Source organism: Lissotriton vulgaris, chromosome 6 (assembly GCF_964263255.1).
Source record: "Lissotriton vulgaris chromosome 6, aLisVul1.2, whole genome shotgun sequence".
In the NCBI taxonomy this organism is placed as follows: domain Eukaryota; kingdom Metazoa; phylum Chordata; class Amphibia; order Caudata; family Salamandridae; genus Lissotriton; species Lissotriton vulgaris.
Window position 1 is genome coordinate 886,030,770 of NC_141694.1, and position 23,240 is coordinate 886,054,009.

Genomic DNA, 23,240 nt, shown 5'->3' on the forward strand with positions numbered 1-23,240 from the left:
TGCTGGGATTTTCGTTGCCCTTCATTCTGCACCTGTGGATTTAAATCATTATTCTTCAGGTTACCATTCTTCAACATTGGACACTCGTCTCTCCAGTGCCCTATCTGACCGCACCCGTGACAGGGGAACTTCTTCATAGCCTCCTCTCGACTCATTTTAGTTCGGGGTTTCCCTCCTCCCCCAGTGCCTGCATTCCGCCTCCTCTATAGAGCACCAGGTGTGAGTGATGCAATGGCATACGCATGCGCGAACGCTGGCAAAGCGGTAGCTGAGGCGACGAGTGGCAACAAACGCCGTACATACGAGCGCGGTGGCGGAAGCGGTAGTAGCCGAGGTGGCGGCTGGCAGCCTAGGGGTTGGTATGGCGCACTATAAAGCTGCTGACTCCAAGAGGGAGCAATTTAGGAGATATCTCGAAAAAGCTGGAGTACTCGATACGCTAACGAAAGTGTTGGTGGCCCTTTATGAAGAACCAGAGAAACCAAACAATGCATTGGACTTTCTGAAACAACATTTGTGTGTGGCTGGTCCAGAAACGGCAGATGTTGAGACGCTTCGGCTAGAGTTAGCTGAACTTAAACAAAAGTATGAAGCTTTACAGGAAGAATTCAAAGAGTACAAATCTAAGCACGGTGAACCGCCTCAAGAAGAAAAACGGCCAGAATAGTACTTCTTCCCAGAGGGGCTAATGCAAAGGAGGACTTCTCATGTACAGCTGTCTTTTTCCTGTTGTAGTCTAAATAGATGTTAATAAATGCTATTGTTATTATTTATTTTACTTAACTGCTTTTCTTGTTGTTCCGCCAATTTCACTTGAGCCCACATAACCTTCTCCTTTAGGGCCTTTCGCTTATTCTCCATCTCGTCCTCACAGTACTTTGCGTACTTCAGGACCTCATCTATGGGTTTTCCCTGCCAACAGATTTTATTGTCTCTAATCCACTGTGAGATTTCAGGTCTCAACCCCAACACGAACCGATAAATGAAGTGGGTCATATCCTTCATTTCAATATTATCGATTCCACTATAGGTTTTGAACACCTGCAACAGTCGCTCATAATAAGAATGCACAGTCTCATCACGATTTTGAGTAGTTCTATCTATGCGAATCCAATCAGTTTCCTTTGCTGGCACTTTTCCTTTCAAATGCAGTATTACTTTCTCATACTGTCTCATTACCTCAGGAGATGGGGCTCCTGTTCTGGAGTCCCTGGGGTATTCTTCACTGGGCCAATCAACAGCAATTTTACAGTCTGCCCACAAATCTACGGGGACTACAATGTCAAAGAACCCGTCCAGGTCTTTCAGGAGGCATTTTTGGACTTTAACTAACCTCTCGACCTGTCGGTACCATTCCACAGGTTTTTCTCGTAATTTTGGGAAGTAATTTGTGAAAGATACTATGTCTTGTCGGAACCATGGAACATGTACATATTTCCCTCCTGGCACTTCTCTCATAGGACACAAGGTTTCTGCTTTGTCAACTTCCCTTAGGGCATACTCAGAGGATGCTTGCTTGGATCTACTGTCTTTCTTTTTCTTTGCCCACCTGGCTTTCCATCGGTCTAAATCTCCCCATTTTTGTAACAGGTTTAACAACTCCCTTATCTGTACCTTTCTCCCAGACACATTCATGTGTTCTAAGTCTTTGTCTGAAAATTCTGCTCTGTAGGGCTTCTGTAACACCTTAGATTTACTGATGTCTACTCCCATATTAACAGCTGTGTCCACTAGTTTTTCATGAAACACTCTGGTATTCTTAGTCAGGCTCTAACAGATGAACAAAAGTTCATCCTCATCAAAGGTATTCAACCGATCTAGTCCCACATTCCCGGCCATTAGTTCTTCTATTTCTATTCTTAGCTTGTAAATATCTAATGGTTTTTGTTGTGGAGTTTCCTTTTCTAATTCTCGGGTCCATCGATCTAGTTCCTCTGGAGTCACTACTGTAGCGCTCCGGGTACCTGAAGCTGTTTCAATCAATATTTCCTTTGCCCTAGTCTGAGGTCTTGTCCGTGGTATTCTGCTTTCTGGTTCCCTTATGGGCAGATCCATTAAGGAAATCACAGATTCTCTTTCAGTAGCCTGATCATCAACGATGAGAGGCTCCTTCCTAGGCTGTGCTACAGCAGGGGAAATGACTGGAGTTCTCGGATTAACCTGTCTAGTCCCATATTGAGGAACAACGGGACCAATAGTTACCGGAATAGTCAGGGCTTCAGGACTGGGATTTATCTGTGCTATTGTCTGAATGAGTGCATCTCGCTGTTTGATTAAGGCTTACTTTTCCTGTTTGTGCAAAACCCTTTCAATGGATGTGTCATGTACTACTTGCGGAACTAAAGGTGGATACAGACTCGGGGCAGTTGGGACTGTCATAACTGGTCTTTCATCACCGAATGGTCTATAATTTGGGACAGTGGTCTCAGGTCTACAAAATCCGTCCCTATTTGTTTGCCTGTTACCTATACCTGTGGTATCTGTCTCACTGGCCCTTCTACTTCTCGGACGTCTAAAAAATTGGTTTTTTGTACTTGGGGATCTAGACTCCTCATCATATGGTGGTGGATTTTTCATGAATAAATCCTCTAAATACTCATCTTCTGATTCACCGGCAGCCATCAGGTGTCGGGTTTTCTCAGTACGTTTCCCTCCCGCGGGTTCCTCTATCCCAAACACTGGAAATAGTTCCTCAACCATCATATTCTGTCTCCACTGTTTCATTTTCTTCTCTTTGGTTTCTCGCTGCAATTTCGGATACCATTTACTCACTCCCTTATCCATCCTGGGTCTATCTTGCTCTAGGGCCTCAATCTCCCACTCCTCTAGAGCCTCATATTGTGTCAATCTGGGTCGGGGATGTAAGTCATTCATTCGGGTCCTCAAATTAAACAAAATTCTACCGTTAAAGGTACCATCTAAGGGAAATGCTAGGACTCCATCGTCGGGTATAATTTACCCAATTCTCCAACCATACGCAGGTGTGATAACCTTTGTCAAACATCATAAATGATGCAGGAGTATTAGGAGGTGGAATAATTACACCTTCCCTAGTTCTAATGGGCTTATCTTTCTTGAAATAATTTTTGATTTTGTCAGCAAATGACATTTTTCTCTTGCTTCCGTACATATTGTAAGGTTTTCCCCCTAGCATCTGCTCCTTAAAATAACCTAGATTCTTTGGATCAGGTAAGAATTTGGGATACCACATACACCTCTCCAAGCTATCTTCAAGCTCGGATTGTGAAATTTTGTTTACAAAAGTGCTTCCAATACCAGCGCGTCTCTCAACAGATGCAAAAACCAATCAATCCTGTGATTGCAAATAATTTCGACCAATGGGTGCGCGGCCTTTTCGTGAGACGTGATCTCATGCTCCGGCACTCACCCCTCCTTTACAATACCAGCTTTGTTACACGCCCGCTGTTTCAACCAATACCAGCGTGGCACGGAGTGACGTCAGCGCAGCTTCGCGACTGACTCCCTCCTTCACAAGGTAACGGAAACTTTGAATTTTTCTTAAAGTGCAAGTGCTTAAATTAGTTAACAACGTATACCATTCGCCACTGTGTTCGAGTGCTTTAAAAAGGAAAACGTTTTTTTTTTACTGCAAGTAAACCACTTCTGTCTACTTTTCATTCACTACGGATAGACCTTTCCTGCCTACCCTTCACACAAGCATTAGAGAACCTGCTACTTCTTTGACTCATCCACTCTTTCCGGGATATATACTAAGTCTAAAGTTTCACCAGTGCACTCCTTTGCTTTCATTCAAGCTCCGAAGAACCTACTACTCCTTCCTCGTGTGACCCTTACTAGGTAATATCACAACTAAAGTTTCGTCAGTGGACTCGTTGCTTTCATTTATTCAACTATTCACTCGGGAAAAATCCTAATTAGCGCTTCCAGTTCTTCCTAACCATGCACTAATCTTCCTCGCAACCAGTGACCTCACAGCTAAGTGGATTCTGCTCACCACCCGCTATACTATTCCCCAGGGATTCCAGACAACATAGAACGATAACTAACAATTTGTTAATCACATGCAATAATATAGCAGCATTTCACAGTATAATACTTTTATAACATTTTAAACAAAAATAACCCAAATACAAAGCAATACTTTTTACAGCAGATCGATCTTTAAAACAAAATGATTAGCAGCACATTTAAATTTCACGGTTTATCAACAATTATCTTATCTACCTATCTTAACTAGTCCTAACCATCATTCTGCTACCAGAAAATTACTGATAGAACGCGCAGGTCACCCGACTCTTTATTTCATCAAATTGTACGCGCTTGGGCCCATAACGTGTTTATTGCACTATGCTTTTGTGAATCGGGCGAGCTTACACATCCATATCAGTAATTCTTGAGTTTTTCCTTACTACTCGATTCCGTTGTACCTGACTTACCAATACTTGTCACAGGTACCTATGTTCCTGATAGATCAGGAGCTAGCAGGGGTAGGAGATAAGACTAACCAAAATACCTTGTACATTTGAATAACAACTCTATGCTTTTATAATAACCACAGACACCTGAAGGGTTTTCAAGACTTTATATAGTAAAAGTTAGATTCCATATGCCATGAGAATAAAGTTCACACAGATTAGAATATCTATAACTAGGATCAGAACTATAATATAACTATGAATGAGAGTGAGCACCATTGAATGTCAGAAAACTAAAGGAGTAAGGTAACAGGGAACATGCTACTCAGATTTCAGGCTTATACTAAGGCAGGTAAGTGGAAAAGATCATACTACAAAAGCAGAACTCTAGAATTCATCAGTGATCTATATGAGATGGAACTTATGCTCTGTTCTAAATAAGAAGGCTTTGATACTAAAGGAAGGGTAAAAATGGAACACACTGAATAAGCAAAACAATGTAATAATATCCTACAGGTAAGGGTAAAATTGGAACATAATTAACAAAACAGTTTGCATGTAGAATCTTTCGGGAAAGACAGGGAAAATAACATAGGCAATGATGCTTTATTAAAAGGAGGAGAGGAAAGAGTATAGATAGACGAACACCCACAGATATATATATTTACCTAGGACGGGAATGAGGACTAACCCTGGCCACGAGTCAGTCTGGGAAAACGAGGAGAAGGACCCTCAAGGATTTAGGATGCCAGTAGGCGAGCAGGTACAGCTCATGGACAGTCAGGACAGGATACCCCTCAGGATTTGGATCAGGACTGGGCTCATCAAAGGGTACGACCAACACCTGCAGCTTCGGGTGCAACGCCTGCGCTACTCCCTCTCTGCACGGAATCTGCCAATAACCCCGATTGGGTTTTCGAATCTCCAAGCAAAGTGCTTCGCCAGCACTTAAGTCTATTCCACCCCTTGGAGTTTGTGGAAATTACGGACAGAGTGCTCCGCAGCTCTCTGTATCAATCACCTATAGAGTTCGTAGGGTCGGTGACAGGTCAGCTACTCGGACAATTCGGACAATTTCTCTATCTAATACTAGGCTAGTTATACTGTTTTCGGGTCAGTGGACCACCCACAAATGTTGCAAGTGACAGGATCCCCAACTTTGGATTGGACAAGAGAGGTCATTGTCTCCACCTAGAATTTAGGGTTCCCACAATTAATATTTATATTTTCGAACCCACCCCTTACATTCCAGTTCCCATGGCATGTGGAAGGTGTAATACAATAGGACACACATAAAATATGTACATTTGTATCAGTTTTAGGTACAGCTGAAATCTTCTCCTGGTACAAGGGTGACTTTCCCAGGCGCATCTCAGCTTCAGAAGCCAGCTGGCTTAGTTCCACTCCTGCGCAATTCGGTTTCTCCCTCATCACGTGATTAGGGTGACATAGGTTTCAAAGATGGAGTGGCTCCCCTTCCCCAGGCCCACAGATGCTCGGTACATGAAAAGTAAGCGAAAACAAATTAGAAACACAGGAAAAATGAATACACTGTATACCGTGATTGGCTATGCTACATCCCTTACTTCATAATATCTATAGCATTAGGTTTTTAGGCAAAAATGGACCATTGTGCCAAAGATGCGTGTTAAAGACAAAGCGGCCATATTTGCAGTAATGCGCATGTGCGAAAAAATCCCTCCAGAACTACGGGTGTGTCACATCACATGGGTATGACCGACGCATGCGCAGTCTGAAATCCCGCATAGCAGCGACCAGTCAGTGTGCAAGCTTTGTTATGATTAGAAAACACATAAGCAAGCGTCTCTGGGACACCCGCGTGTAGTGTGAAAGTGCAATATTAATAACAGAACAGATTGAATTAATAAGGTTATTGATTATGCGAGGTTCTTGAATTCAAGCAAGTCGCATTACGTGCGAATGCTTGCTCCATCAGTCACACTTTACATGCACCCCACGAACAATGTCAGCATGATACACAAACTCAGCCATTGTAACTACGAAACGTAATGGCCAAGTACTGTAAAAATGACTTTGTATAAACAGCTTGTTCAAAACAGGCCACAAGAACACTACAAAACACAGTGAAACACAGTAAGGAGTTTTCATCGCCCTGTTCTATAAAAACGAATTGTGCACGCATTCAAAACATCACCAAGTCCTCAGAAGGATGTTGGCGAAGAGAACTTTTCTGCTGGATAGGTTATGTTGACTCAACAAACACAAGAGCTATAGTGCCACTTGTGTTACAATTCTTGTAATATATGTCTTGGTATTCAAATATATTGTTTTTAGAAGATGTATGTCCTGAACACAAGGTCATGTTTATGTATTTGATGAATTCTCACATAAAGGAGCTTCAGTCTACTCATACCGTCAATGTTCTCTTTTTCATAAATTTGAGTTGTATGGACGGAAGGGTGTAATGGACTATAATTTTACAAATAAAACATACCTAGACTGTGCTGCGGTTAAGGAGAGAGCCTATCAAGCAGCTTTCAAGTAATGTATATACCACACTGCAAAGCTAGGAAAGACACTGAAGAATAGGGTCAAGAAATATATGGAAAGGCTGAGCTAGGCTTATCAGTAAAGAGCAAAGGTTTTCATAACAAAAGAAAACAGAAAATATGAAATTCATCACATGTAAATTGATTTCCTGCATGTTCAATATGGATCACCTAAAACCTGACAGGAGTTTAGTGTTCGGTGACTCGGCAAGCTCAGCCCTAAAACATTTATGCAATACTATGCAAAAAAGCAGGTTGTCACTTTTTCAGAAACTGCAATGTAAGTACTTTCTAGATTATATTTGCCGAATGTCTGAAGAAAATATATAAATGCATCTGGACATTTATACCTTTCCATTACCGCAAAACAAAATAGCATTTTGACAAATATTGACCACTTAAATATTGTTGTATTTGTTTTTACCAACAATATAAAAGAAATAAGCACAGTATGGCAAAACATTTGTAGGTAACATTGTGGAAAACGGAAGTGGAAGAACATTTTAAATCATGCACCCCAAAACACTACTCACCACTCTCTCCTCCCAAAAAACACAATTAAAATCAAAACAAACACTCAAATCCTTGTACGTTTTTGCTTTGAAGATAAGTGAGGAACAGACAAAGGCTTTCAATACAAAAATCCGAGTGGCTGTACAGCATTTCTTCCTCGAACCATTGCTCATATAAGTACGCTATTCTGTACAGTATATACAGCAGTACATTGTAAAATGAGTGTCGTCAAGATCCCAGTCCACGCAACATCTGACAACAAGTTTGTTAAAATCCAGACTCCGGGATTATAAACAGTGCAGAAAGCGCAAACACGAGGAAAACAATTTCATCAATAATGGTCACAGTTCGTACAGACTTTTTTTGCGCTATCATTCATCCTCGAATAACTGCTAAACCTGTGCACAAGCAATGTCCTTTCGTTCCACCAACTGCCACACCAAAGGGATCCTCTCAAGCAGCCAACATAGAAAACATTTGCTGTAAGATATGAAGGATGTACTCACGCTGCTAAAAATGTTAAAGTAAAGGCTTGAAGAAATATTGGAGGGATAAAATGTTGTCACTTTCTCGGTCCAGAACTTGTGCTGCCTCCCATTTCTCCATTTTCTGTCCCGATAAGCAATTTTAATCTGTGATATTCTTCATCTTTTCTTTTAATTTCTGCTTGACCTTCCTTCGTCAGGGTTCATCAGATTGATCTTCTTACCTTCTCGAAGAACCCTTAGCCCTAAAATAGCAAACAGCACTGTGGACACATAGTATGTGTATACTGTAGTTGTGTAACCAAATAAAACTGATAAACATGTCATCAGGCCTAATGCAAGCATAGCACCTGCCAAAACAGTCAAACGATTATAACGCATTGCCATGATAGCAGCAATTAAAAAAGTCTTATCTTATCCCCAAGTTCTGAAACAATGATGATGGATATAGTGGCTACAAATGCATGGATAAATTCCAAGTTATCTGCGTTCGGAGTGTCTTCTTTTTAATGGTGCAATGGACAATACAGGGTGGGCACTTTCTCTGCGGGACCTTGCAGGGGTGGCTCAGGTTTGTGTTGCGGTCAGACAGGGGGAGGTTGTGGCTCCTTATTTTGTTGTCCCCCGCCGTCTTCTTCTTGAATGGCGATCACCAGCCCAGGCAGTGTCAGGTGTAGCAGGAAGAGGAAGAGCAGGACTGATGTGGCAAGAAGGTGCATTTTAGAGGCCAGTTGTGAGACTGCTCCACAGGAGTTCTCAATTGTAAGCCGGGGAAAAATGGGATTTGGCTGGTCTTCAATGGCTATTACTACAGTGCCCATGCTCTCTTCCTGCACAAGTGCGCGGAGGCAGCAGGCCAGAGCACAGAGCAGCCACCTCAACCGGTGTCAACACACAAGCAATAAACTTTCCATCAGTGCGCAGCGTAACTTCCAGCGTTATGTTTACCTCAAATATCTATGGAAAAAAAAATATTTTTCACGCTATATAAAACAAACAAAATATAGCTTTAAAAAATTACTGCCTGGATTCTTACCTGGGCTGGTGAACTGCTGACTCCTGAGTTCACTGTAGTCCTTCAAGTCCGGACAGCAACCTGCTTCCATCAAATGGTTTCCTTCCAGTAATAAGTTCCACAATCCACTGAAGAATGCAGACTCACGTGCAGGAAGCAGTCTGAGGTCGAGTCTGCGCAGACTTGATTCCTCGGCTTCCCGCCTGCCACACCCTTTCCCAACTCATCACAGGTTGAGGTCCCACCCACGCCCTGTAACGTGCCAATGCCATCCACTCTCTGATTGACTTAGAGGCTTAGTGATCCCGGGCTTGGTTTTCAAATGCCCGGGGCTAACTTTGCCTGCATGCCATCAGGGGGTGGGGACTGGGCCCTGATGCTAGGTCTTTGCCGAGCTGATTACATCACAGCCTTCAGGGCAGTGAGGTTCTCAGCAGGCAAAACACTAAGGTTTTGTTTGGCCCGCCCGGGGAGCATTGCATTTGAGAGTCAGTCCCGTTGCGTGACCTGAATCCGATTCCAGACTCAACGGCCACTGTCACCACATCAGTATTGGTGAGTGGGGCAGACAGTGCCCTGTGTTCACTACACATGCAGTGTATATATTGAGAAGACTACAGAAACGGTTATTTTTTTATTAAATAAAATATTAACTTTGATTAATGTAACGGGGCGGAGCCCCAACGCCCTCGAAGAGAAACCACCACTGTCCAGCACCATAGTCATCCTACGGGGATTGCAATAATTGTGAATTTCAGGTAACCATGCATGGTCAAAATATGTTCATAATCTTGCAAAAAACTCCTTTTATGTCGAGGGTATTAGAGCACAGCCTCTAGGTTTCTTTTAACAAATGAAAGCTTGTACCCTGATAGGACATATATATAGTTTCCTGCAACCTGACTCCAAAATAGACAACATTGCTTCCCCGAGATTGACAAATCACCTCTCTCTTTCAAACAGATTTGAAGCCCTATCAGACCTGGAAGCACAAGACTGACTGCTATTGGTTTCAGAGGGTACAGTAATATCAAAAGGGCATTGTACAGTATTACTTGCATCACCTCACCCTGCCGACTAATATTGAACCCATTCGACAAGAGGCTCTCAATATTGTCTCATGGAAAATTGCCGGTTTCCGTTCCAAGATTGATAATCTGGATTCGAAAATGTTGCTTGAACAACAAACTGTTTGTTGCCAAGAGACTTGGACAATGGACTCCTTACATGTTGAAGGATATGCCTCTTATTATGTACCAGATGCCCCTTCAAGATCAGGGAGAGCGAAAGTGGGCTTATTCACTTTTATATCAATGGCAATTTTGTAAATCCCAATATTTTCAGTTGCTTGTAATTACCATGCCAAAGTTATTTAATGTGCATTTAATTAACTACTATTATAATGTTTTTGATCCAACTGTGATAAATATCATAGTTAACTTCGAGGATGTTATAGCCCAAGCCCAGAATAATCACATCTGCAAATATTTTTGGCGGGGATTTTAATAAAGGAATTTTTGACCCCAGGGTTGAGGATTCTTGTGGTATTTGGTATGAGAGGGATCAGCCTCTGGAGCATTTCAAACATATACCACATGGGGACTCATTGAACAGAGTTGCCTTTACTAAGAATTTGAAATTTGCACAAGACCTGGATGTGGCTATCTTTCCCAGATTCCAACATACATGGATCCCATACTGTCTCCACTAATGGCCATATCTTAATTAGTGAAGATATAGCACAATTCTACAAGGAAGGTGTAGTTAACGCTAGTTGTATGAGTGACTAAAACTCCATTGTTTTAACTCTAAACCTACCTCTAAGCATGAAAAGGGACAGGAAAATGCAGCACAGGGTAGCATACAATAGAAATAAGGGCATTAATATTAAATCTGAAAAAGTTGATAAGATGACCTTTCTCACAGCCCTTATGACAAATGCTGATTTTGAGGCAGTGCTCTCAGACTCCACCTTATCAGAGAACATCATAGCGGCCTTCATAAATTGAAATGGCCTCATGGCAGAAAAATTACCTAAATGTAGCAGAAAAGCTTTTGAAAATCAAAGATGATTTAATATGATCTGCTCAGAAGCCTATAAGACACTAAGGTCTGTGTAATATAGTGCTCAATTTATGATTCTCATTTGCCTTTATGTTTTCCATGTTATCCAGCGTATGCTCTATGCTTGCTTGTGTTTCCCTTTGATTAGCACCATGGAGATGGTATCTTACATGGTTGTGAAGAGTCAGTTGCACCTGACTCCTGCTAATTGATGGATGGGACTTTTTATTTTCTAGATTAAACTTACTTCTTTCTATAAAGAATTTCTCAATGGAGTATTTACTTAATTTTACACTGGCGACGAGTTGCTGAGACCAACCCTACATTTCCAGATGAAGAAAGATTACTCCCAACATCACTTTTAAAGTCAGGGCCAATTTTTTATACTCCTCTGCTTGAAATCAACCTTTAAATAATCTACTTATCACATGAGTGTTTATCAAAATTACTATTGGGAATTGAGCATTCGCCACATGCCTCACCTTTTTCCTTTATTTTATTTTTTTGGAAGGGTAGGGAGGCTTCGATGTAGGCTCTTAACAGCTTATCTCTCTTAGTCTTACATTTAGTACTCTGACTTGGTTTGTGTTCATAAACCAATAAGAGAAGAGTTTTACAAGATCGAGAGTAAGCGACATTCCAGTAATTTTTACCATAATTTTTATGTGTAACTATCTGCACGTTTAAGGAGTAAACCTATGAGGGTGTCTCCAGCGCCCTAAAATTCATTCTTGATGAAGCGCGTCAAATGAATCAATCTACTTCATTTCTATGTGTTTACAACGCTTTAAAAACGTATTGTTGGAACATCGCTTTGAAAGAATTGACCTGCTTCGACTTCACGTCTTAGCGCTGAAAAAACAAAGAAAATATCATTTGGGCGCAGTGTCTTCGTTATCTACGTGCACTTTATCCACATATATCAGCGTGTAATAATTCATTTTGGGTGCAAGTACTTTCATTGGACTGTTCTGCGCTTTGGAAGTCTTTCTTCGTTAAGAAATACAGCCTTTTGAGGAGTTTGTTATAATTTTTTTATTTGAAAAGAGAGTTCTCCACTACATAATATCTGTGATCTGGATGTATGCTGTGACTGGTTCTCAATTTTCAACTGTATTCGTCATTTTGCACATTGGGTTGTTTTACTTTTAAAAGGGCCCTTACTTTCATAAATCAACACTTGTAAGTGACAAGTCCTGCTCGCGATCAGCGGTTCAACTTAGAACTCCGGTGAGCCTCCATTCCTGCACCTCAGCAACGTGCATAATGTTCTTTTCAATGAAGATCGTCGTCAAGTTACGCTGCACGCTACGTACATAACGTGGCGGCCATCTTAGATTGTCTTTGTCTTCAGATACTTTTCTATAAACGCTCTAGTTTCTAGAGTCGATTGTGCATATTGATAACGTGTGAAGGGCTTTCCTTCAGCAACGATCTTCACTGTCAGCAAAGTGCTCCGTGACTTTTAACATAGTGCTGTACAACTCTATTTTTTGCATGTAACTGACAGTACTTTGGATCTTCGTTTATTTACACTTGGGTATTTATTATTTTTTTGTTTCATGGTAATAAGAACTTAATGAGCGTGAAGGGGAAGAGTCCATTTCATCTATGTATGAGGCATTAGTTTGCATCTCTGTTACTTTTATTCAAGCTATCACCTTAACTTACAACATCCATTTTAGAGGGTTAAATAAGTGTTTTAGTATACTGGTAGTAGCTAATTTCTTTACAGTATCACATTTAAAGTATTATCCTTGAACATTTGCTTCCATACTTAAAACAGTGTTCTTTCATTATTTATTCTCATTATGCAAAACGTTGCCACACCACTTTTTTTTTTCCTCACCGGGTGATCCACCCATCAAGTGGCAAAAGTGGAAGAAGGTATTCGAAAGGTATGCAAAGGTATGTGGTACTAACTTATGTGCGGAGAGAAGGACTGCATTACTGTTACATTGTCTAGGATCTGAAAGTCAGGAAGTTTTTGACCACCTTCCAGACATTGACGATTCTAGTTGAATGAATATGAAATATGTATCTCCAAGTTAGATAAACATTACTTACCTAAGGTGAGAACAATTATAGAAAGATATCATTTTGGCAGAAGAAATCAACATGATGGTAAAACAGTGGAAAATGATATCAATGCGTTGAGGAAATTAGGGTCATCATGTAAATTTGGTGCCTTAATTGAGGAAAGAATTAGGGACCAATTCATGCTAGGCTGTAACATACAAAAGGGTAGGGATGATATTTGGCAAAAGGATGAACCTTCTCTAGATGAAGTGATTACTATTGCCAAACAGATAGAACATTCTCAGAAATGTGTGGAGATTATCACAAAACATGAAAATAATGGTGGAGTAGTGCATGAAGTAAAGTTTTCTTCTAAAGGAAATGTTACAAGGAAAGGTTCTAATTCTAATTCTGAAGAAAGTAGTTATCGTGTTTTCCAAAAAATACTTTCCAACCAAAATGTTTTGGTGTGGGAAGATGTGTCCTGCACTGAAAAGCATGTGCGCAAAATGCAAAAAAAAGTGGTAATTTCACAGCTGCTTGTCGGACAAAGAAAACCAAAACAAAAGTGAATTTGGTTTCTCAAAGTAGTTGCATGGAGCACAATTCTGATTTTGATTGTGGACAGATAGTTTCACAAGTTTCCAGTAAAAGTAAGAAGGACCCCTTTGATGAGGTGATGGTTGAAGGAAAAGGGACCCGCATGTTGTTTGATTCTGGAGCCAAAATATCGATTGTGTTTTTTATTCCCAGGGCTTAAAGGATTAGGTTAAAGTTGTTAGAGCGGATATTAAACCCCTCGCTTATGGTGGTGAACCCATCAAACTTATAGGCTATTTCGAAGGGTTGATAGAATACAAAGGGAGATTCACTTCTGGCAAAGTTTATGTCTCTCACACCGGTGATAGCATTTTAAGTTGGCTTCACCAAGAAGATCTTGGGGTTATTTTGGATCCAAATAGTGATCCCCAATCTTGTTAAAACTACATTTCAAGGTGAATTTAGTTGATCCTAATGATGGTGATGAGGGCTATATCTCCAACCTTAAGACATCTTTTCCCAGGGTGTTCAGCAGAAAACTGGGCTGTCTTCGAGGTTATACGCATAAAATCAAGTTGGTTTCAGGAGCAGTGCCAGTTTCAAGTAAAGTTCGCAGGATACCTTTTTCTGTGAAGGAAGAAATGAAAAAAACAGTTAGATAAATTAAAGTCAGATGGGATTATACAAGAAGTTGAAGGGACTCAATGGTTGGCACCAGTAGTCGCAGCTCGCAAATCCTATGAAAGTTTGCGTTTATGCATAGATTTGAGAGCTTTAAATGAACAGGTTATTGATGATAGGTCCAGGGACGTGCCAGAGATAGGTGTACAAGAGGGGAGTCAGCAGGATTGAACAAAATACCTGATGTGAAGAACTAAACCCCCGCCATGAGCCCACGGGAGCGGGACTTACTCTGTGACATGGTATTGAACACTGGGGAAATTCTAGGACGGTCCACCAAACCGTGAGTCTGGTTCATTGAATAACCATAACCCGAGGTTAGGATACACCTTAGCATGTGTATACCGCCCGGGGTGCTTATTGGTCCTGATGAAAGCTCGGCTGACCTAGCCAATTTGAGCAGAAACATGTTGACCAACACTTTTTCACATTAAGGACACTATTGGTTCAAACTTATCACCATTTGGCATCCGCTACACTGTTTTTAACGAATGCAATCTGGTCCCAAAATAAAAAAAAAATTTGAGACACAGACTGCTTTCTTTTAACATCACGCAAACCTTTTTTGCACCATTCACAAACACAAAAACCAGCTCCGCTGTAACATCAGGCATTGAAGCACACCGGGCAGACATTCTGTCTACCCGGTGGGAACCCTATGATGAAGCATGTCACCGACCAGGTCGGTGAGTGAGGGTTCCTCATACTAAACTTGTATTTGTCCCCTCACTAACCTTTCCCCACCTCTTTTGTTTGTCTTCCGTTGCTTAAACTTCTTGGGGTGTATAACCTATAGTTTGGTTTAAACGCACACCCTTGATCACTCTTTTGTTGTTTGAATATTGTTGATAGGTACCCACTTCCCCGAATTTCTAAGATGCTCATGTTATTTGAAGGATGCAAAAAATGTTTCTACTGTAGACCTGAAATCTGCATACCATCAGATTATGTTAGATAATGATTCTAAAGATTACGGCGCCTTTATCACTCCATTTGGAACTTTCAGATTCATGAGGTTGCCTTTTGGTTTGGTTTCGGCGGTGTCAGTTTTCCAAGGGGCTTTAGAAAAGGTTTGCAAGATCAGCCTGGGGTGAAAATCTATGATGATGAACTCTTAATCTTTGGAAGTAATGATAAAGAACATGATTTGAGGGTAAGACAAGTGTTGGAGAGGTTCAGTCAATACAACCTTACAGTCAGATTGAATAAATGCAAATTCAGGAAATATTCCATAAACTACCTTGGACACACTATTACAGAGAACGGTATAAAACCTAAACAAGAGTTGATTGAAGCCATACAAAATTTAGCTTCTCCAACCAAGAAAGAAGAGTTAATGAAATTCCTTGGTATGACTGAATACTACAGTAAGTTTGTACAAGGGGTGGTGAGAAAAGTGTCAAAATGTGGATGTTGTTATGCAACCAAAGGAGTTGATTTTAAATGGTCTTTACAATGTGAAGAAGAAATTAACAGTTTAAAAGCACATTTTAAAAAAACTCCGAAACTTAGGAGTTTTGATCCTTCTTTGAAATCTTTGCTAATCACAGATGAAGGGTCTTGGAGCAGTTTTATAACAAGAAAAAGGTGATTCAAGAACCAAGATGGCGACCAAGTAGCAGGTCGTAAGCAGCACTAGTGAGACTGGGTCGAGTCTCTTCGTAATCTAGACCCACATTGGATCAAAACGGATCTTTCCTTTTTTTTGGTGTAAAACGGCAGCAGCAACGAAAGCAGGAATGAGGGAAAGGAAAAAAAAAGGAGGAAGAGAAGTTTAAACCTCCCGCATGCAGTGGAAGCGGGGACTGCAGTACAGGCTCTGGGTTAACTGCTCGAAGATCCCGGAGCGGGCAGTTAGCGATCGACTTTCCTACCTGCTGACATGTCTGGCAAAATCCTGGATAGCTCCGAAGCAGGCAGCAAACACTAGACCAAAGGCAGCGGCGCCGGCTGCTGCGGCGCGAAGACTACGTGGAGAAACCACATCGGAGCGGACCTCGGCGGAGACTCCCGCGGAGACTCCCGCGGAGCACAGACGGACGTCAATCACAGACCCAGTGAGGAAAGGCAAGGGGGGCATCGCTGGTAAAAATCAGGCGAGTGAGCAGTCAGTGGTGGACATGCTTAGGCGGGGGAAAGATCAATCTGGTACAGCTAAATCTTCTGTGACAACGGTCCTAGAAAAGAAGCAGTGTCTAAAAGTTAAGCCCGCGTTGGATCAAGAGTCCTCACAACTAAAAAATAAAACGGTTTCTGCTACGACAGGCACCTTACCTGATTTACCTGATGTACTTGATATATCCTTAGAGGGCCCCCTCCCAATAGGCACCAATTTAACAATGAAGGAAAATCACCTAGGAAATACCGTCATGGAAGTGAAGAATACTATGGGAGGAGAGAGCCGTACTGAAAACACTGGCACTGTAACTTTTCCTGATGAAACTGCAACCACAGAAAGTAGTGCACCCCAGTCATCGGCTAATACAGTGGATTCAACGGCAATGACCGACATAGTCTGTCCACAAGGGGATATGGCAAACCTAGAATTGGATAAAGAAAACAAACCCAGTGATTGCTTCCTCTCGGTTTTGGAGGGGGCAGAATGGTCTGATGAGTTGAGTTCATCTCTAGGGAACAGTGAATTAGACTCTGACCCAGAAGGGAGTGACAAGGACCCCCCAAACACTACTAAGAAATCAGACCCGCTTGCAAATCCACCAACCCGCAATAGGAAGAATTTAAAATGGGATTATTCCTCGGCAACACCGCTAGCTGGTAAAACTTCACCAGATGTCACTACCTCCACACCTACTCTGGATGTCATACATCAGGCCATCCTTTCCCATAGGGAAGAGACACAGTAGGACAGTAGGAAGGCACAGGCAGCAATGAGGAAGATGCAGGGGGTGGTGAGGAAGCTATCCAAGGCTTGTACCAATATCGGCAAAAGGGTGACCAACTTGGAGGAAAGGATTGTTTTAATGGAGGCAGAGGCGTCTAGCGCTTCTAATCAAGCAGATGCTGATAGTGCCCAAATTAGCGACATCCACTGGAAGCTCGAGGACTTTGAAAACAGGCAGAGAAGGAACAATCTTAGAGTCTTGGGAATCCCTTAAGGGGCAGAAGGATCAGATGCTAGAACTTGTATCACAGAATTGTTCAAATCTGCCTTCCCTGAGATATCTGACTGGAACTGGGCCATCGAGATACAAACGCCCCCCCGTTCCCCGTTCAAAATACGAGACACTGGAAGGGGAAATCCTGGTCTTTTTAGGCAACTTCTTATTGAGACAATAAAAATGCCAACAAGGGAATCTTTTCTGAATTAGATCACAGGAAATTGATCACATAATCTTTTATACTTCTGATCAACTGAACTGAATTTTTACCTGCTGTTATTTTGGATTGTCACAGTAATTTGGACACAGTAATCAAAATACTCAAGAAGAAGAAAAGCTACACAGATATTATGTTTATAAAATAACATTTCTTTATATATGTTAATTTTAGAAGGGTACTGTTACAATAAATAAATAAGAGAATTCATCAAAAACAAATGGACTTAGAAATAAATGAATTGTTCTTCTCATCCACTTGCGCTGTAGTCCACTCTTAATCAGTGATCTAATTCAGAAAAAATTCACTTGTTGGCATTTTTATTGTATCAAATATTAGCCCAAGCTCGCAAGGGTATATTGGGTCACCCACCCCTTCTAAAACTATCCTATTGAGACAGGCAATTGCAGAGAAGGCTAGACCTGAGTCCAAGAGGTCAAGTGGAGGGGTCACATTTTTTGTTCGCCCCGATTTCTGCCAAGCAACGGTGGAGAGACGCTGGAGATTAAGACAGTTAATTAGGCCCTTTCAGAAGAAAAAAGCTCAGGCCTACCTTATTAACCCAGCGCAATTAAAAGTGATTTATGACGGACGGACCCAATATTTTTCTTCGGAGATAAAAGCCAAAGACTCTTTGGGCACATTATGAAACATTATGATCTTGTGAGAATCTCATGTTTTTTTGTGTTTTTTTTCCTCCTGTTAGAAGTAGCTATAGGCTTTCTAGATAAGTTTGATGTTGCGTGTTGAGTATTGTGGGTGGGACGGTCACTTGGTGGTTGAGCTTTGATCTTTATTATGTTTTCACAAAATCTAAATGACATGTGGGTTCTACAGGATAAATTGTCGTGTATTGTGTTATGACCCAGTCTACCACTGCTGCATCCATCACATGCACAGACCTAGGTCTGAGCGTTCTCTAAGGGTGTTGGGAGCTGGAGGGGAGGGAGAGGGCAGGGGGGATCGGGGGAGGGAGGGAGTAGGGGGGTGGGAAAAGGAAAATTCTTAAGAAAATGAGAATATCTGGTACTACCTTTTGTTTATTTTATGCAATGTGAGACTGTTAAAATGTGCTTACTTGGTTGTGGCAAGATATAATCAAATCAGAAATGTTATAATGAATAATGGCAAGACTTAATATATGTTCCCTTAACATTGGGGGCTTAAATAATTGGAAAAAAAGACAAAGATTGGCGCAGTTTGTAAGGTCAATGAGGGTAGATATTCTATGTTTACAGGAGATACATATACCATGGGAAAGTAAGCATTTGTTGAACATTAGAGGGTTTGATATTCTGGCCTGTTCCTCCCAGACTTCTATAATTAGAGGGGTGGCAATCGTGGGTAAAAATTCACTAGGAGGAATAGAAGGAAATAAGGCTGATTTATTAGGAAGATAGGCTCTGGAGGAGCTTTCCTGTGATGTTACTATCTGTGGAATCTATGGTTCTAACAAAGATGACCCCGAAGTATTTAATATGTTAGAGAATGAACTAACTAGTTGGCCTACTCCCATCATCATCTGTGGGGATCTAAATATCTCCGCCTCTCTTATTAATAAAGATCCCTATGCAGGTCGGAAATCCCGGGTATTTAAAGCTTTCAGCTCTCTGATCAGTCCACATGGACTAGGTGACATCTGGGGAAATAAAATGCCCAGTAACCCAGGGTTCACTTAATTTTAATGTCCTTATCAAAGTTACCAAAATTAGATTATTTCTTAATATCTCTATCAGAATTGAGGAAAGTCAGTATAAGGAAACTACCTAAAATAATTTTGGACCATAGTCCACTTATACTGAGTTATGATAAGGGCATAACTGTGATGAAGCAACCTAGATGGACTTTCAATGGAAAGTTGTTAGTGGACAATGGGTACTTAGAACATATGAGGAAATGGACCGTGGCATTCTTTGATACTAATCACTTCAGCGTATGGGACGCCTTTAAGGCTGCCTTGAGAGGCGAAACAGTAAACTATGCCGCTCAGCTTAGGAAGCAGGAAATAGTAGAAAACGATGGGTTGTTAGGTTTGTTGGTAGCCACAGAGGAGGAACATGGGAGTGATATTCTGCACGGAAAAGACGGGAAGGAGAGTCAACAGAAAGTTAGCTCTATCAAGGCAGAGATCAATAAATTGATGGCAAAGAAGGCTGCTAGTGAATATCATTCCATAGATGTAATATGTATGAAACAGGAGAGCAAGCAGGAAGAGCTTTGGCGTTACGTATCAGACAAAGAATAATAGTAAATATACAGGAGAATGGTCGTAATTATGCGGACCCAGCAGATATCTTGAAAGTATTTCAAAACTTTTTTCAGGCACTGTACCAGGAAGAGGGGGTTCCAGATGGGACAAGTGGAAATATGAGGAAGTAGGTTATGAGCTCAATGATTTAGACAAGGAAACCCTGGAGCAAGAGGTGTCTGTTAATGAGATTCATGAGGCAATGCAAGAGCTAGCAACCTGTAAGGCAGCAGGGCCAGATAGCATCCCGTTGGAAGTTTATAAGAATCTCTCAAATGAATTAGCTCCAATACTATTAGATTTATTTAATGGAATAATATGTACTAGTCGAATTCCCGAGACATGGAAAGAGACTAATATAGTCGTATTCCATAGAAAAGGTAAACCCAAAGAAAATCCCGGCTCATATAGACCGATATCCTTTATAAATGGGGACACCAAGGTGTATGCTAAGATCTTGGCCAAGAGGCTGGGGAGGGTCATTGGTGGTCTGGTCTCCCCTTGGCAGCATGGATTCATCCCAGGCCGTGGAACAACTGACCATATAAAACGTGCCATCACCCTCTTTGATTGCCATGCTGGCACGGGGGGCGGATGGCCATGATCCTCCTCGACGCAGAAAAGGCATTTGATTGTGTAAGGTGGAATTATCTGTGGGGAGATCTGGCTCGGAGGGGGTTTGGCCCAAAAAACCTGAATGCCCTCAAAGCTATGTATAGTGACCAACAGCTAGAGTGCAGCTAATGGGTGAAAGTTCGGAAAAGATAGTTATTACAAGGGGGACACATCAAGGGTGTCCCTGCTCACCTATACTGTTCGCGTTATATATAGACCCATTGGTTCGGCAGTTATTGGAATGTAGGGACATCAAGCCAGTAACCATTAATGGGTTTGATACTAAACTTCTGGCTTATGCAGACGATCTGGCAGTGATTACCTCCGAACCCGCCGTGGCTTTCGAACAATTGTTGAGATTACTAGAAAGTACGGTGGCTATTCAAGGTACCGCCTGAATGAGGGTAAAACACAGATAATCTGCACCAATACCATTACTAAAACTAACACCAGATATGTTGGATCTGCAGTTTATCTGGGAGTCCTAATTAATTCAGTAACTGAATCGATCGTAGGGGAAACTTTACACCACTACTAAAATCAATTGCCACTGACCTTAAGAATTGATGTGCTGCATTTATCCCTTATAGGTAGATCGAATGTCTTAAAAATGATGATGTTTCCAAAGATTCTTTATATCCTCCGAGATATACCGTTTACTTTTGAGGAGGCAGTGATAAAATCAATGGAAACAATCTTCATGAATTTTATATGGCAATATGGCAAGACAAGGGGGTCTCTGAAATTCATGTCCCTACCCCAGGAACAGGGTGGGCTGGGAATACCTAATATTAGGTTTTATCATTGGGCCTGCTTGCTTTCTCAGATGGCAGTACTATTCGACTCAATCACTGGAGGGGCCGACATGCCCGTAAGGAACCAAAACCCCCCCTCTATATATGAACTATTGCTGGGCAGGGAGGAGGTGGGATTATTACTTAGGAAAACAGACCAACGTTATTTTAAGAAAACTCGATACAAGGTCATACGTAGTGCTTGGGAGGTTTGGAAATCGGTGCAAAAGCTATTGTTAATCCCTAAAATTAATCGCTATATACCACTGTGGCAATCTGGGACCTTTCGACAACTTTGTAGCGATGGAATGTGGAGACACTGGGAGCAGCTGGGCATTAGAACAGTCGGAGACATCATGGAGAATAATGTAATTCTGAGTTTTGAAATAATCCAACATAGATTCGGCATCTCTAATAATCAAAGGTTTAAATATGTACAGGTACCCCAGACTAGGCATGGGCGGAAAATCCGTTCCGCTCGCGGATTTTGCGGATTTTCGGGAAATCCGCAATCCGCGAGATTTGCGAATTTCCTGCAAAATCCGCAAATCCGCGAGCAGCGGATTTTGCTCGCACTGCTCGCACTGTTCGCGTGAGTTCCCGCCCCGCGAATAGGTGCGAAATTGCAGAAATACGATCTAAGCAAAACTGAAAGTAACTACTTACCAGGTTCAAAAGTTCAGGCACATCATTAGTAGCCATTTCCTGTAGTGCTTCCTGAGGGGCCCCTCCAGAGTTCAGTTGCCAGTTGAAACTATTATGTGACCCTGCTCTGAACCTCAGAATAGTTACACATATGCCACAAAGGTCATGAATTACAGCTAAGGGAGACAAGCAGGAGCCAGGCTGGAAGTTAAAATCCATTAATCAGCCCCTAATTCATTATTGTCAGTTGGGGCAGGGCAGGTGTTGTAACTAATTTTGCAACAATGAAAGCACTTAGCAAGTGCAAAAGATCACTAATCAGGGCGCACTAAGGAAGCAGGTGCCAGCTAAAAAAATATTCTGTGACACATTAATCAGCCCCAAATTAATTCAGGTCACTTGAGGCAGGGAAGGTGTGCTTTGCTTTGCCGAAAATAATGTACACTGGACAACCAGAGGGTGTGGTGATGAAACAGAGGGTGGCATGGGTGGGCCAGAGGGTGGCATGAGTAGTCAGAGAGTGGCAGTGGTGACAGAGAGTGGCAGTGATGAAGAAGAGTGTCCCAAACAGGTTGGACACGTAGAAACAACAAGTTCGCAAAACTTGCGACCCGACAGGTAAGTTCGCAAATTGCGAAATTGTAAAAACCCTCGCGAACTGGCAGAAACACGGGCGAACACAAAAAAAAAAAAATCCGCAAATTCGCGGGAATTCGCGGATTTTGCGGATTGCGAATCCGCAAATCCGCAAAATTCGCGAACGCGAGATCCGCAAAATTCGCTCATGCTTACCCCAGACGTTAAAGGCCACGAGACCTCGGATATCTCTTGGAAACAGAAGCAATCTACTGGATTATCTGTTAAAGGGAGGCAGAAGGGTTAGAGAGATTTATGGGATCTTAATGAGTGGTATACAGGATGACATTGAGAAATGTGAGGTCTCCTGGGCTCAGAAACTGGGCAACCCAGATGTGGATCTGGATAAAGCTTTACACTTAGATAAAAAAAATACTCCGCTCCTCGAATTTAAGAGCCCAACACTTTAAGACGTTATATCATTTATACTATATGCCAGATAAATTGTTTAAGTGGGGCAAAAGGGAAGACAACAAATGCCAAAGGTGCTTGAAAGGGCCAGCCCACCTACTACATATGTTTCATGATTGTGAAAAATTAAATCCAGTTTTCAGGGAAATCAAGGCATTTCTGGAAGGATTACTAGCCCTGAAGATCAACATATCCCCTACATTAATGATACTAGGCAGCAATAGTAAGCTGAAGCTTCAAAAGGAGATTGAAGCTTTTGTGTTTATATGTGTTGCAGTCCTACGTATCCTTATATCTTCAGGCTGTAAGG

At 41.7% G+C, this 23,240-nt stretch overlaps 1 protein-coding gene and 1 pseudogene across 1 annotated transcript; one reads left to right on the forward strand and one right to left on the reverse strand.

The window, feature by feature from the left end:
• Positions 1 to 246: 246 nt before the first annotated feature.
• Positions 247 to 763, forward strand: LOC147708109 (c-Myc-binding protein-like). The gene has a single exon (XM_086925305.1). The coding sequence runs from the start codon at positions 362 to 364 to the stop codon at positions 665 to 667; it is 306 nt and encodes a 101-aa protein (XP_086781431.1). The 5' UTR covers positions 247 to 361; the 3' UTR covers positions 668 to 763.
• Positions 764 to 7,708: 6,945 nt separating this feature from the next.
• On the reverse strand, positions 7,709 to 8,645 carry LOC147708110 (putative divalent cation/proton antiporter TMEM165 pseudogene; annotated as a pseudogene).
• Between the last annotated feature and the right edge of the window lie 14,595 nt (positions 8,646 to 23,240).